This window comes from Elephantulus edwardii, unplaced genomic scaffold, assembly GCF_000299155.1.
Source record: "Elephantulus edwardii isolate Elephantulus edwardi_28Jun2011 unplaced genomic scaffold, EleEdw1.0 scaffold00113, whole genome shotgun sequence".
Lineage (NCBI taxonomy): Eukaryota > Metazoa > Chordata > Mammalia > Macroscelidea > Macroscelididae > Elephantulus > Elephantulus edwardii.
In genome coordinates, this window is record NW_006399863.1 from 1,790,156 (window position 1) to 1,806,825 (window position 16,670).

A 16,670-nucleotide genomic window follows, 5' to 3' on the forward strand; every position below is an offset into this window, starting at 1 on the left:
CTGTTTGAACAAAACAAAAGAACCCTACATAATTTGAAATAAAGAAAAGTGTAAGTCAGAGTTGTAGTCTCTCTCATACCCATTCAATATATGTACCGAACATCTGAAAATCTGTACTGTACAAAGAAGAATGTGGCATCAGGATTGAAAGAAGACACATAAGCACCATGTGTTATGCGGATGATCCAGCCTTGCTTGTAGAAAGTGAAGCAAAAACTGATCAAAGACAGTGCCTTTTAGTCAACCTGGATTACATGTCAACGTCAAGAAAACAAAAATCCTCACCACTGTGTCAATAGGCAACATCATAATAGATAGAAGATTGAAGTAGTTAGAAAGTTCATTTTACTTGGATCCACAATCAGCATTCATGAGAACATCAGTCAAGAAATCAAAAGATAGGCAAACTGCTGTCTAGGACCTCTTTAAAGTAAGAAAGAGCAAGTATGTCAATTTAAAGACAAAGGTATGCCTGACACATATCATGTTGTTTCATATGCATCTGAAAGTTGGACAGTGAATAAGGAAGACAGAACAAAGATATGATATTTTTGAATTGTGGTGAACTGGACTACCAAAAAAACAAATTTGTGTTTGAAGGACAACAACCAGAGTTCTCCTTAGAAGCAGGATGGTGATACTTCATCTTTTGGCATGCTGTCAGAAGGCTCCAGTCCTTGGTAAAAGACATCATGCTTGGAGAGGTTGAGAGTCAGTGAAAGAGAGACAGATTCTCAATTATAAAGACATCTTGCTAGGAAATTAGAAGGTTAATGGAAAAAAAGTCAGTCCCTCAACGAGATGGATTGACAGAGTGACTGGAACAATTGGCTTGATTATGCTGGAGTTTGTGAGGATGGCACACGGTAAGGAATGTTCTCATTAATTGTTTATAGGGTAACTATGAGCCCTTTTCTACTTGACAGAACCTAACAAGCTAACAATGATAGGACATTTACATTCTGCTGAGAATCATGACTATGCTGACATGCAATATTCTCCATTACCTTGAACTTACCAGGCTTGCCTGTGCAGAAAGTTCTTAGGTGCCACGAATGGTTAAGGCATTCAGCTAAGAGAAAGGTTGGAGGTTTGTCAAGTAAGTCCCTGTGATGCCTTGTGAGAAATGTTTGGGATCTCCTCATGTGGTGATGCAAGGAGGGTGCAGTCCTTGGAGAGGGACATCATGCTTGGGAGGCTGGAAGGCAATGCAAGAGAGGAAGACCCTGGATGAGATGGATTAACTCAGTGACTGGGGTAATGGGGATAGGTGTGTCAGAGACAATAAGGTTGACACAGGATAGAACAGGGTTCAGAGCTGTTGTACACAGGATCGCTATGAGTTGCAGGTGTCTTGACAGCACATAACAACAACATGAGATGGTGAGTGAGGGGCATCAGCCAGTGAAAACCCTGTGGTGCACAGCTCTATTTTGACACGTATTGAGTTGTCACAGATCAGACCTCAGTGGCCACTGCTGGGTGCATGTAATGTGGCCTTCTTTGACAAAATGAAGTTGCTTCTGCTAAGCCACGTTGTAGTGATTTGAGAGGGATTCCTTTGCTTTCAAAGGCTGACTTACTGTAGACAAGTTCCTCTTTGCTATGTACTTCAGTTCTTTTTAAATTTTTTTAATAAGCTAAGTTTAATGTATTATAATTGCTTTTTTAAATGGAAGCATAATAATTTTAACTGGAAGAAACTGAAGAACCTTTCAATTTATTTCTTATACGATGACCCATAATTAAAAATTAATCTGCCTTTTCTCTAACATATTGAGCGCCCTTAACAAATGAAACAGCATGTGAAGTTGACCCTACAACTAATGCCTTTAAGGTTATTTAGAATTTTTTTTTTATTTAGAATTTTTTATAACAAACTTACAGTTATTTTTACTTGCATAAAATGACCTGTGTAAAAATTTTAGGGTTAATTTTAATTAAATGACATAGCTTGAATAGAAAATTTACTTCAATTAGCATTTCTAAATTAAGTTCACTTACCATTTTGAATTCCTATTAGAAAAGTAAACATCCACTTTATTTATTCAAACTTGACACTAGGTATCCAATATGGGACCTTCAACTCTAATTACACTTACAAAGAGAGTTTAATGATGAAAATAAGTGTGTTTCATTTTTTATTTTGAATACATCTGAATTAATTGAATCTTTCAAGATATCAAAGGGGGAGGAAGGCTTCACTCAGCATTTTATCAAATAAAGAAAAGGGTTATATTGTGCACTTCCCTTTTCTATTTTTTTAAGCTTTCAGTGGTGATTTCGGTGAACGCTTACAACACAAATTGCTTTTCCCCTGAATAATCCATACATGCTTTGCTTTGTGACATTGATTGCAATCCCCACAGCATGAGAATAGTCTTTCATCCCCGTGTGTTCAGTTTCTGTTCATCCTTCTTTGCTGCCTCTTGAACTTTATCCTTGGGCACTTTCTGCCATTTTGATGTTTTCTGGTTGTGTATTCTACAAGATCAGGAATCTTGTGTCACAATATTAAAGACCCCAGGGGCAATATATTGAATGATCCATAATGCAAGAAAAGCAGATGGAGGGAATACACAGAATCACTGTTCCAGAAAGAACTGATTGACACTGAAAATTTTCAGTACCATATGAACAGGAGCCAAAGGTAATGAAGTAGGAAATAGAAGCTGCATTGAAGGCATTGGCAAAAGATAAGACCCCAGGAATTGATGGGATACCAATGGACTTATTTCACTTAAGAGATGCAGCCTTGGATGCGTTCACCATTCTATGCCAAGAAATTGGAGGACAGCTGTCTAATCAACAGATTGGAAGAGGTCCATATTTATTCCCATTCTCAAGAAAGATGACCCAACTGAATGTGGAAACTATTGAATGATAACCTTAGTATCACATGCAAACAAATTATTGCTCAAGATTATTCCCAAACCTCTAGAACAGTACAGATATAGGGAACTGCCAGAAAGTCAAGCAGGATTTAGAGGAGGCCATGGCACCGGCAATATCATTGCTGATGGCAGGTGGATCCTGGCTAAATGTAAAGAATACCAAGAGAATATGTATTTATGCTTTATTGATTTTGCAAATGTGTTTGTGTGGATCATAACAAGTTGTGGCTGACACTGAGAAGAATGGGAATCTGAGAGCACTTAATTGTGCTCATGTGGAACCTATACCTGGACCAGGAGGTTGTTGTGTGAACGGAGCAACAGAACACTCCATGGTTTAAAATTGAGAAGGGAGTGCATCAGAGTTGTATTCTCTCTCCGTATTTCTTCAGTCTTTATGCTGAGCAAGTTATCTGAGAAGCTAGTCTCTGAATAGAGGAGTGCAACATCAAGATTGGTGGGAAACATCAATAACTTGTGTGTTACACAAATGACACAGTCTTGCTTGCCGAAAGTGAGGAGTTGAAGCACTTGTTGCAGAAGATCAAGGAATGCCACCTTCAGTATGGATTGTATCTCAATATTAAGAAAACAAAGATTCTTACCACTGGTAGCATCATGATGGATGGAGAGGAGATTGAAACTGTCAGCAGCTTCATCTTACTTGTATCCACAATTAACACCATTGGTATAAGCAGTCAGGAAATAAGGAGACCCATTGCACTGGGAAAATCTGCAGTTTGTGACCTCTCTAAATTATTGAAGAGTAATGATGTCAGTTTGAGGACTAAGGTTCATCTGATTCAGGCCATGATCTTTCCAACTACTTGCAGTTGATGGCTATGCAACTAAGAGCTGGACAATGAATAAGAATGACATAAAAAGAATTGAGACCTTTGAGCTGTGGTGTTGGAGAAGAGCACTGAACATCCCATGGACGGCCAAGAGAACGAACAGATATGTCTTGGAGAGGGTGCAGCCAGAGTGCTCTTTGGAAGCAGGAATATGAGGAATGTGAGGCTTCACCTCACATACTTTGGGCGTGTTGCTAGGAGGGGCTCTTCCTTGGAGAGGAATATGATGCTGGGAAGGTTGGAGGGTCAGTGAAGAAGAGGACGACCCTCAAGCAGGTGGATTGACACAGTGACTGCTGTAGTGGGTTCTGTGTGTCATTAAGGGTGAGGATGGCACAGGACAGAACAGAGATCAGATCTTTTGTTTATAGCCTTGCTATGAGTCATAACACAACTCGATGGCACCTAACACAACAATATTCTCGGGGATTCAAAGCAATCTTTGCTGTTGATGTTCAATTTTCTTTGTTGTTTTGGGGCATCATTGAGTCAATTGTGACTCAGTAACTCTTTGTGCAGAAGAGTCCATCTCTCTGTCTTGTGCTGTCCTCATAGTCTTTGTTGTATGTGAGGCTGTTGTTGCAGCCTTTTTGAGGATCATCCTTTTTCCCTGGCCCTCCTCTTTATCAAGGTCAATGTCTTTCTCCAGAAACTGGCCCCTTTTGATAATATCTCCAAAATATGAGACAAAGTCACACCATCCTTACTTCTAAAGGGTATTCTGGATGCACTTGAAGGGTGAGACACAAAAATGGTTTAAATGATTAAAAGGTTACTGAGGGCCATGCAATTAAGGAAATCAAAAGACCAGTTGCATTGGGAAAACTTACCTCTATAGGGAGCTAACAGATGCTGCTGATCCAGGGCATGGTCTTCTCAGTTGCTTGCAATGCATCTGAGAGCTGGGCAATGAATAAGAATGGAATAGAGGAAGAATTTATGCCTTTGAATTGTGGTGCTGGAGAAGAGAATTGAACATAACCAAAAGAACAAACGGGATTGTCCTTAAGAGGATGAAACCAATTTGCTCCAAGGATTTTGAAGCTCTGTCTTACATACTTTGGGCATGTTGCCAGAAGGAACTAGTCTTTGGAGAGGGACATCATGCTTGGAAAGGCAGAGAGTCAGTGCAGAAGAGGAAAATCCTGGCTGAGATGGATCAACACAGTGACAGTGGCAGTGGAGTTAGATTGTCAAAGATGGTGAAGTTGACTCAGGATAGGGCAACATTCACAACCATTGTTCATAGGGTTGCTATGAGTCATTGTTGATTTGATGGCACTTAACAACGACAAGAAGGCTATAGACTTACGCATTCCTTCACTAAGAGTCAGACCAGTAAGTCTTACCTTTTTTATTAATATTATTTCATTTTGTTCCACATATTTCTTCAACTCTATCCGTTGTGTCCTATTGTGATCCCTTTTGGAAAGGTCAGCAGTGGTAACCGGGCATCATCTAATTCTTCTGGTCTCCAGGGAATGGAGGCAGATGCTGTGGTATTTGTTGGCTATTTTGAATCAGGCAGACATGTGATTGATGCTGGGATTGACAAATTGAAGAGGAATGGACTAATAATTTAAAAAAAAAATGAATATTTTGAGATTTATCCTGAAATACATTTCTGTCAGCGATGAGATAATATTTGTATACATACAAGAAAGACCAGTTCATATGGTGGTTAATTAAATTTATGTCCCAATCACAAAAGCCAAAGTTTCATCTACCAGCTTTCATCTGAAATTTATCAAATGTTAAGTCTAGATGAATTAATAATAACTACTGATTGCCCGTTTGAGAAGCAGCTATGTCACGTGTAAAAATTGTATCATTTAAAAGCTTCCTCCTAGGATTTTATGTTTGGAGCTCATGTTTGAAACCCTTGCTTTCTCCTGCCTGCAGCATGTGTATCAGATGTTACGTCTCTTGGGATCAGTGTCCCCACAGCCTTATGTTGGTCTCAGTTACAGCTGCCCTGGGGGATGACAGGTCATCCTTCAGAGGTTCCTCCCTGTCCCCACTGCAGTATTCTTTTTAAAAATAAATTTCACCATGACTTCCTATGCTTAAAACCCTTGGATGACTTTGACCCCATCACTCTAATGACTGTGTTCTGTCAAGGTCACGGTGAGCTTTATGTTCTTGAATCCAACAACCATTTCTCAGCTCTCATTTTGCTTAAAATAGCAGCAGCTGCAGCATTTGAGAAAGTTGGCGGCATTCTCTAATATGCCTTCTTCACTCCACTCACTGGCCTGCCTTCTTAGTGCCCCTTTGATCATTCTTCTCTGCAAGCCAAGGTCATGTTCTTAACCTTCCTCTTACATTTGCTTCAGCAATTATCAACTCTAACCTTATAGCATTAAATACTACCTTATCACCAATTTACATTTCCGGCTCAGACTTCTTGCCCCAATCCCAGACATTTAGTTGACATTTCTACTTGGATATCTTAAAATCTGCATATCCAAAATCGAACTCCTGGTCTTTATTCCTAAAAATGTGTCTGTTCGCATTCTTCAGACCACCCCCGTTGTCAGCACCTATCCCAGTCGCTCAGCTTATATTTTCATTTGTTCAGTCTAAAACCTTCCAGCTTAGCCTGGATTCCTCCCCCTACTCATCTTCATTCAGTTCACTAGGATGATCTTAGTCACTGTTTAAAATAGTCAGACCATATTTGCCACTTCACGTGCTGACCCTTGCCATCAGTACATCATTTTTTATTATTTAGTTGGTCTTCTAATTACTTCCAGGTTTTGGATTTTGCCTTCCCAATATCTGTTTTCAACTTAGCAGCCAGAGCGATCCTTTTAAATTGTAAGGCAGATCATGTCACTCTTCTGCTGAAAATGTCCCATTCTCACTCAAAGTAAAAATGACAGATCATGAAGACTTTGCAAGTTGCGAGTGCCCTGTTGACTCCCTGACCTCATTTCCTATTCTTCTCCTTGTTCAGTCTGTTCCAGCCACACAGAATTGTATACTGGCTGTTCCCTCTGATTAGAAACCTCTTCTCCCAAATAGCTACACGCATCACTCTTAAATGTTACATCCCCAGTGAGGCCCACCCGGATCTGCACATAAAACCACTCCCACTTATTATATATTTCCACTCTTCATTGCTTTCAGCCTACTTGCCACTGTAGTACTTACCACCTCCTAACATCCTCCATGTTTGTAAGGTATATTATGTGCATTTCTCATTTTGCTCACAGTCACCAGGAAAGTCCACAACCAAAGAGAATTTAGTCTGTTTTGGGCACTTAGATGCTGGAAGGTGGAAAAAATTCAGTAAATCTCTGTAGAATAAGTGTGTGGATGTATGAGTGGCATCTCATTGACTTACAGCACACCCCCTTCTGTCTGTCCTTCTGGCCCTTCAGATGTTGAGCACATCTAGTCTGCCAAGTCCCTTTCCTCATACAATGAAGTGTTTTCTTCTGTCTGGATTAGTTGATCCTTCCCCCTTCTCCATTCCCATTGCCAACTCAATGCCTACTTATTCATCCCTGCTGAGTTTGAAGATTATTTCATCAAAAAACATTTTCATTCATTATGTACGTCACCCCAGGAATCATACATATACTTTGATATTTATCTATACCTATATCTATACCTATATCCATATCTATATCTATAGCATCTATATCTGGAACTCTGGTGGCCTAGAGGCAAGAAGCTGCACTGCAATCCCAAAGACACATGATTCGAGGCCACCAGCTGCTCTGTGGGAGAAGGATGAGCAGTCTCCTCCCACGTGATTAACTGCCTCTGAAAACCTGCCAGAGGATGTCAGCTCCAACTCAATGGCACACAATAACTAGATATAGAGAGACAGAGATAGATAGAGATAGAGATAAGATATATGGATGTATGTTTATATATGGGTGTATGTTTATATATGAATGTATGTTTATATGTGGATGTATGTTTATATGTATATTTATATGTGTGTATGTATATTTATATGTGTACATATATGTATGTATATATACACACACATATATGCTTCTGAACAACAGAGATCATGTCTTTTTACTGCAAAAGACCTCACTCACCACTTTAGCCTTATACTTAGTAGGTGCTATATAAATGACCCAATTTATTTCATACAGACTATAAGGCATAGATCTGAATAGTTGTTTTTAGGTGCTGTCAATTCGATTATGACTCATAGGCATCCTCTGAACAACAGATCATAACCCTATCCTATGCCGCCCTCATCATCTGACACACTTGAGCCCATTGCTTCAATCACTGTGTCAATCCATCTAGTTGAGGAGCTTCTTCTCTTTTGTTGACCCTCCAATGAGTAACCTCTTTAGCAACATGCCCAAAGAATGTGAGACAAACTTTTGTCATTCTTGTGTTCAAGGAATATTCTGGCTGCACATTTTCCAAGACCTACATGGCTTAGAGAAAAGTAGAGTTGTATAGGTCTAAATTATTAACCTCATTTTAAGAGATGAAAAAAAAATCAAAGGGCCCAGGGACATTTCTAATTTGCCCAAAGAAAATGTTGCTGTTATATGTTCTCCATACAGAACTGACTCTTAGCTGAGCCTCTGGTGGGTTTCCAGAGGCAAGCTATTATGGATGCCACCCCTACTTCCAAGCTTGTAATAATCAGGGAGCTTCAACAAACACTATCCACCATGGGTAACCATTCTCGCATTTGACACATCAGTGTCACAGTGTTCGGCTTCACAGCAACCATGAGTTACCTCTGTACAGCAAGTGGATATACCGGGGTTGCGTGCTGTAGAAGAATATTTCACCAGAAACAATTAAAGGCAGACCTGAGGGCCGCAGAGTAGAGTCACCCACCTTTGGCTTGGGAGCATGACTTTAGTTCCCTCGGCCAACTGCGCGCTCACACGCATGCTTTCTCTCTCTCTCTCTGTGCTGTTGTTGTTGTTAAGTGCCGTCGAGTCATCTGGAAGCACAATGAGCTTGGAGAAAGGATGAAAGTTATACAGGTGTCCAGGACTTTCGTTCATAGGGTCGCTATGAGTCGCCTATGACTCAAAGGCACTGAACGACGACAACAACAACATAAATAATTCAGGAGGAGGTTGCTCATCTTTGTTCTGTGGATCAGGATTTGAACTATGTCCCTTTGAGTTTGCAGTATAACGCCTTACCCACTTGTTCAAGATTAATGGCTTCCGATCTTCTTCATTGAAGATGAGAGGGTGCAGTTTAGTGTGCTATGCTTACGAGGGTTCTAATAGAAACAGTATAATAACTTTAGTTGTGATTTTTTTCAGGACTCTTGTAAAGAATGACTATTTTAATCTCAAGTCCTTGGGCAGTGTTACTTTAGTAAAGTATATATGAGGTGTACAATCTGTTTTTGTACCATGTAGCTTTTTAAATGAATATGTGTTAAAATCTGTCATAAGACTACATTTTTAAATCAGTAACATTTTTGTTACTTTTTTAACTTTGAGGGTAAAATACTGAGAATTACTGTTAATAAATTTGTTCTTGGTACTTACTTGCTATAATAAAACAGCAATGTAGCTACTGTTTAAAAAATGTTGATATTTGGAAAAAATAAAATATATTTACCAGTTAAATGTATCTTAAAATATTTGTTTTTAAAAATCTGAGGCACAAATGGAGATATGTACACTATTGTTCATAGCAGCATTATTCACCATCACAAGAAAATGGAAACAGCCCAAATATCCAATCACAAACGAATGAGAAATTATGGTACAGTCACACAATGGAATACTATGCAGCATTTTATAACAGTGATTTTGTAAATTATTACCTAACGTGGGAGGGACTGGAGAGTATTATGCTGAGTGGACTAACTCAGTCCCACAAGGAAAAATATTGTATAAATCTTTTATTGTAGAATGAGTATAAAGATTCAAAAGGGATAGAAGAGGTTGGAAGCAGAGGGATGAGGATATGCGGGGGGTGGTGGTGGTGGTGTTAATCATGGGTTTGTACAATTTGTTGGGGAGGATGAGGGAAATTGAAAGAATTTGTTCTTGAAAAAAAACAAACAAACGAACACGTCTAGCCCTTTAAAGAAGACAGATGGTTTGTATCTTGAGTTTCAGGCAGAGAGCAGGTTATAAAACTGCCAGATAATGGTATGTTCAAGTAAAAAGCTGATTTGTTATTAATTTTATTTATTTGATGGACATTTTTTCTTAAAAATTAACAGCTGGTTCATTTTCATCATTACTTAAAGAAAGTGTATTTTAGTATATTGTAGCATTAAGAGTCAGTTTAAATTTAAAGGCTCCTGGACAAAATGCCATTCTAGAGTTTGTTTAGCATTTCTGACACACAGATCAGTATGTGTCAAACATTATCAAAGCCATGTCTCCTTTGTCAGATCATCACCATATGGCATTGTCATACCTCTTTTAATCTTAGAAACGACGCTTTCTGGAAACTAGGTCTTTCTATATTTGCGAAAGTTGAGATACGAAGTGTTCTTTTTTTGAGGCCAGGATCTTTTGTGTCTAAAAATATTCATACAGAAATGCCTTATAGTGTGCTCTTTATGTTTGCCAAGAACATTGTGCTGATTCAGTGAGATTTGTAACAAATTAGGGAGTTTTCTTAAACAGTGGCCTGATTTTATTTATCCTGGTCATCACTCAGCTGCATTTCCCGAAGCCATTATTCAATGTAACGGCATCATAGGGCCAGTTGATGGAAGATACGTGACAGAGATTGGTTGATGACAGTGCATTTAAGTCAGCCTCATCTCGATATCCCACTTTGGGTTTGTAGTCCAGTACTCTGACTGAACGGCTTACTGAGGTTCCTCAGAAATATGGTAGAATCAGATTCTTGGGGAGTTTTCTGAGTCAGACTCTGTTATCCTCTGTTTTTATTACTTTATTTACACTACTGGTGGTTCTCTGAAACTAATTGTTAGCTTATTACTTTTTAAAAATATCTTTTACTTTTCATTTTACCGGACCTATTTTTTTGTTTGTTTGAATTTTTTTATTTTATTCTATATTGGTTTGCTCACAAAGTTCACATAGATTGTGTTTCACACTATTCTTCATTCATATTGTGTTTGTCCATGTATTTCACACTATTCTTCATTCATATTCTGTTTCGTCCAATCCTTCCCATGCATCATGTTGTATAAACTCAATCACCATTGGACCTTGACCATCATGACCCAGTCTTTTTAAGTTCCCACCGGATTCTTCCCATTTCTTTCACTCCCTCCCTCCACCCACCATGCTGTATAACCCTGTAGTTTCGCTGTTACCCCTCCTCACCCCTCTGGTAGCACCCCTTCCCCCTTGGGACCCCATACATGTTTTACTAGTTTACCTTATTATTTTTAGGTAAAAGTGATCCTTGAATATTTTTGTTAAAAGTTATTAAACATATTTTACCAAGGATCTTTATTTTTGAGAAATGAAATTTAGAATAAAACATAGGAACTGAAGTTGCTTTAGTAATGCTCTTAAGTGAGTTAATCACAGGGATTATAAACTAGAGTTAGATCCTTTTGGGGACTCTCTACAAGCTCTGGTGGCCGACTCATGAATATTGGCACTGCCAAACCAAAGATAGGCATTTGAATCCTCCAGTGTCTGCACAGGAGCAAGATGGGCAATCTCCTCTCCTGTGATTTTAACCTCAGCAGACCTGCTAGAGGGTCTCCTGATGGATTTGACCTGCAATGAGTCAGTTCCAATTTAATGGCACCACCAACAATGACAACTTTAAAATATTAAATTTACTTTGCCTGCTGAGTCAGAATAAATAGAAAATGGAATATACAAAAGAAGAAAATGGGTCTAAAATTTCTCTTCCTTGAAGTATTTTCATGTGGTGGCCTGCTGTATTAGATTTCTAGTGGCTCCAGATAAATGCAGACATCTATTTCCTCCTCCAAAGTTCCTCATCAGGAAAGTAAGTTCCTAAAAGGCATGTTGTGGGAGGCAGCAGTCCTAAAACATCTGTTAAGAGCCTCAGAATTGAGAGAGCAAGCAAAAGTTCAATACCTAAAAGGAAAGGAATTGAGTGAGTAGATGACAGCGGTAAGTCAAATTGAACAGCTATCTGTAGAGATTGTAGAGATTGGCTTTTTCTCCAAATATTTTTAAAGCAATTGAAACTGGTGATGAGGAATAAAAATAAACAGTTCTTTGTTAGTGGGCTTTGTTGTTGTGTACCATAAAGTCAGAACTGACCCAAAGATGACCTTCCGATGGGTTTTCAGCGGCAGTTAATCGCACAGGAGGAGGTGGCCCATCCTTCTCCCACAGAACAGCGGGGGGAGCTGGTGGCCTCAAACATGTGCTTTTGGGATTGCAGCACAGCTTCTAGCCACTAGGTCATCAGAGCTCCTAAGGGGCTTTAAATTAATTAAATGTGTGTTAAATTATCAATAGACAATATAAGTAAAAATATGTTCCTTTAGTCTCTCTGCACGGACATCTTTAAAACCGTATGAATTAAGTATGGCTCACTGTTACTGTCAGAATTAGAATTGTCTTCTTGATCTATTGTTTTGGGTGTTTTTATTATGTTGTTTGTGCAGTTGAAACTGTGAATTGCTATATGCTTTTACATTCTCCTTGATGGAAATCTATAATTTTACGTGTCTCTGTTGAATGCACTTCTCTTGCACCCTTAAAAAAATAGTAAATAAAAAATTATTTCTTTTTAAATTTTCATAAAAATTTCACCAAGGCCACCAATGGGATTTTAAAAGGCAGCATTTGCTGTTAGAGTTTGAGTTTATGGCCACTTTTTCCCTTCTTTCTTTCACAGTGAGGCTTTAAGGCATGAGTAGTGCTGTTGCAGTTTTCTGTTATTACTTTAATGCCAGAAGCTTTGGCTTGTTGATGCCCTGTGATTGTTCTTTTTTATATGTCTGTATGTGCATTTTGATCATATGAGTAAATGTGTGTTTCTCCCTCTCTTCTAGTGGGACTGATCCAGCGGTTTCTTGTGCTTCAGATTTACATACCTCTGGGACAAGACTTCTCTACCGAATTGCTGTAAGATACACAGAACTTCCTTGAATGTTTTATGTATGTTAGACATTTGATCAATTGAAGTAGTGCCAACAGTCATTAATTGCAAGTGGCAGTTTTTACATTAAAAAGCAGTGACTTATCAAGTCGACATGAAGTAATTAAACTAATTTAATCTTATTTCTTAGATATTAGTATAGTCTGACATTTCCCTAGAGGAAGAAAGCAAAATTCATCTGTTAAAGAGCATATGAAAGAAGTTGAGTTCTGACAATAAACAGTATAACTTGAAGAAATAAATAATCCAGAGGTTTGATATTTTGGTTGAAATGAAGAGTGATGCTGTACTTCACACTCTTACTCAAAACTGTGTTTGGTTTAAAATGGGTTGAACCATCTTGTTTTCAGAATATGTACTTTACTTTAGACACATTGGTCATTTCTAATTACATATAGGAGGCTTGGATTATATTTATGACTTAGTCCTTCCTATGAACAGTTTGTCTATGAAAAATACAATTGTACAACTCAGTTGAGCTAGCTGTTGTCTGATAGTTGATGCTGAGAATGAAAATAATACTTGTTTTGTTCATACTGTTTAAGATTCTATTTCATTAATAAATTTGTATAGTTTCCATAAAATATTGCACATAACATATGCCATTTTCCAATTTTCCTTTTGTAATTAATAGTTCACTATGGTCAGAGTTTAGTCTCTTAACTTCTATACTAGAATAGATGGCTTTTCAAATGATAAATATAATTTTTTACTAGTTACAGTGACAAAAACTAAGAGGAAGAAAGAATTTTTGTAATAAAATTGGAATGACAACATTGCAGTTGTACTTTTTCTATTTATATAAATTCGGATATTAACTATTTGTTTACAACTTGTTATTTAAATATGACTTTTTAAAAAATTATTTGAAGGAGACTGGCATTATTAGTTATACTGCTAATTAACCTTCAACTACTTATATAGCATATAAGAAATAACATAAATATGACTTTTAACTAAAAATACATACTCTTGTTTTCTTGAGTGGTAAGGAACATAAATCTGAGTAAATGTCTTAGTAAGAATTGTCTATTTGGCCGTCAGGGTTCTTTAAGATAATAAACAGACCAACGCACTATTTGATGCCCTCATACAGCTCCTCCTGGTTCTGCAGAGAAAGCATTTCCAAGACTCCAGGGACATTTTAAAAGGACAAAAAACTGCCTTCACTCACTTATTCCTACTACTTTCGAGTAGGTTCCACTTACAGTGATTCTCCGTGGGGTCCAAGGCTTTAACTCGTAACATGAGGATACTGCCTGTCTTTCTCCTTTAGAGCCTCTGGCCGATTCAAACATCAGAGAAACCAAATGATATTTTGTTTTCAAGACTTTTCAACTCCACATCTAAAAATTCAGTTCAGCCCTCTTACTCTTCTGATCTGTCATCTGTATTTGAGACTTTTAAGAAGCATTCCTGGGGATGCAAAGAAGTTGACCTAGAATAGATTTGTGCAAGAAACCTTGGCTACTCAACTTTGGTACAGACTTGTAGCTAAAGACCCATCTTTCTCCTGTGCAAGCTTATCTCTAAAACTTTGATTTAAAGCTTTCTTAGAATCAGCCAGTGTTTTAGGTTTGACTTAGTCCTAGCCAGAGAACAGCAGCTCCCTAAATAAGACAGATTACCTCTTTTCTAACCTGTTATTAATGCTCTTGACCTTACTAGGAATGGAAATGCCAAAATTAATGACTCAGTTTTGAATGTTGACTGGGTCCATAGATTGCCTTATTCACACTTCACTAAATAATTGGAGTTTCCCCAGTGGTCTTTGTTTCATGTTTTAGTGAAGGAAATCTAATAGACACAAGTTTGAAATTCTTCAGTTACATGGGAAAAGCATTGTGTGTTCTGACCTTGTATTTTTATCAGAATATAGGAAAATATCTTACCTCTGCATTTGAATTTGTTTCTAGGGTTGCTATTGAGTGCCATTGCATCAACAACTTCTTATAGTGACCCTATAACTAACAGACCTTTGCCCTGTTCTGTGCCGTCCTCATGTTCTCTTCTGTGCTCGAGGCCCTTGTGAGAGTCCCATTTGGTTGAAGATTTTCTTTTTACTCGCACCCTCCCCCTTTCCCAGCATGATGTCTTTTCCCAAGGACTGGCTCCTTCCTGACCACATGCTCAAGTATGTGGGACAAAGGTTCTCCGACTTCACCTCTAAGGAGAACCCTGGTTGCAGTTCCTCCAGGCCGGCTTGTTTGTTCTTTTGGCAGTCTATGGAATAGTCAGTACCCTCTCCAACATCACAGTTCAAAGGCACTGATTCTTCTTCCACCATCCTCTTCATGGTCCAACTTTCAGATGTTTGTTTCTAATGGATAATAAAAATATTTTGCTTTTTAAAGTAGGCCTGACAGAAACCATATTTGTAAAAGAAGGAAAGTAGAATATAAATTCTCTAAGCACAGCTCTGCTTTCTGTCCTTTTTAATGAAAGGGTTATTTCAGCGCCCTTCGTGTTTTACTGTGTATCCAGCAGCATAGCTCTGGGCTGTTTTAAATAATACATTTCTCTAACAAGCTTGGGAAGTCACAAAGCAGAACTCACTATCTGGCTTCTAAAACCTCCCATTGTCAAGATGGGAACAAGCATTTTGTTTCACAAAGTTTATAAACATCAAGAGGTTTTCCTGAGTAAAGTCTTGCTACTGGTTTATGAATTTATTAATCATTTCTTCAACGTGTACTTGCTGTGCCGACTAGATGATGCTGGGGGCAGGGACATTCATCTGGAGTCAGTAGACACCTGAGAGCAATAGTAACACTGCTTGAAGACACTCAGTCAACAAGTTACTGAATTCCTGTACTGTCAGGCAGTGTATTAGGCATGAGGGATATACTTTGAATCTGTGTGCTTCTCCCCACCCTCCCACCACCTTCACTTGTCTGACCCACCAATATGTTTCTCCTCATTTACTATCAGAGCTTTCTAGCCTCCTTGTTGTCCTTATTCAATCCACTTGACAGTTAGAGTCTTCCTTTTTAGAAAATACTTGTATTAGTTTTCATCCAATAATTAATTTACATTGTTTTTCATTCATATACATTGTGTTCTATACAATCTCTCAGTTACATTATATTTCATACAATCATTCCTATATACTGTATCCCATATAATTCATTGCCATTGATCTAGGCCTATTATTATGTCGTCTTTTCTGGTCCCCATTGAATCTTCCCTTACTCTCCCCCTAATCCACCCATTAAACTCTGTTATCCTAGTGATTTCTACCCCCTTCCTTTTTCCTCCTTCCCCTTTTGGACATTTATATGCATCTTTCTTGTTTTCTATTTTTACTATAATGGTGCACTTTGCAGTATTTATCCTTATAAGGCCAAGTTAGTTCACTCAACATAATGCTCTCTAGGCTTTCCCATGTTCAGAATATTTTACAAAACCATTATTCCTTAGTTCAGTGGGAAATGCAGTTGTCTTTTAAAAAAAGATCCATTCTGTTGTATAATAGATTTTAAGAAGAAAACTGTATTTCCCACTGATAAGGTTAAATCCCCACATCATCACCACTGTTATGTACCTCCTACCTCCCCCTTCTCTTCTCACATCTCTCCTTCCTCATAATTTGCCGGTTACATAGGCTCTTGTCATTCCTCATGTGACAGGCTCCTTCTCTTTTCAGGGCCCTGTACCCAATTGGTTTATATCTCTGTGTCTTTGCCTAGCTACTCCTCCCCTTTATTCTCACCTGAGGTTAAATGGATCTCCTCACAAAAGTCTTTTTTCCTTGCTCCCAGCTAAGTAAAGTTCCTATCTTTTTAACATCCTGTACAACCATCTGGAGAACAACCACTTGGCCACCTGACTGGAAGAGATCGATATTTGTTCCCATCCCAAAGAAAGGTGACCCAAC

The 16,670-nt window shown here is 38.3% G+C and overlaps 1 protein-coding gene across 1 annotated transcript in view; it reads left to right on the top strand.

The window, feature by feature from the left end:
• Positions 1-16,670, top strand: part of LOC102869211 (chromosome unknown open reading frame, human C3orf67) — a 367,433-nt gene that overhangs the window by 14,408 nt on the left and 336,355 nt on the right. The window contains exon 4 of the mRNA XM_006892192.1: positions 12,687-12,759. Coding sequence (XP_006892254.1) covers positions 12,687-12,759 — 73 coding nt within the window. The remainder of the gene's footprint in view (positions 1-12,686; positions 12,760-16,670) is intronic.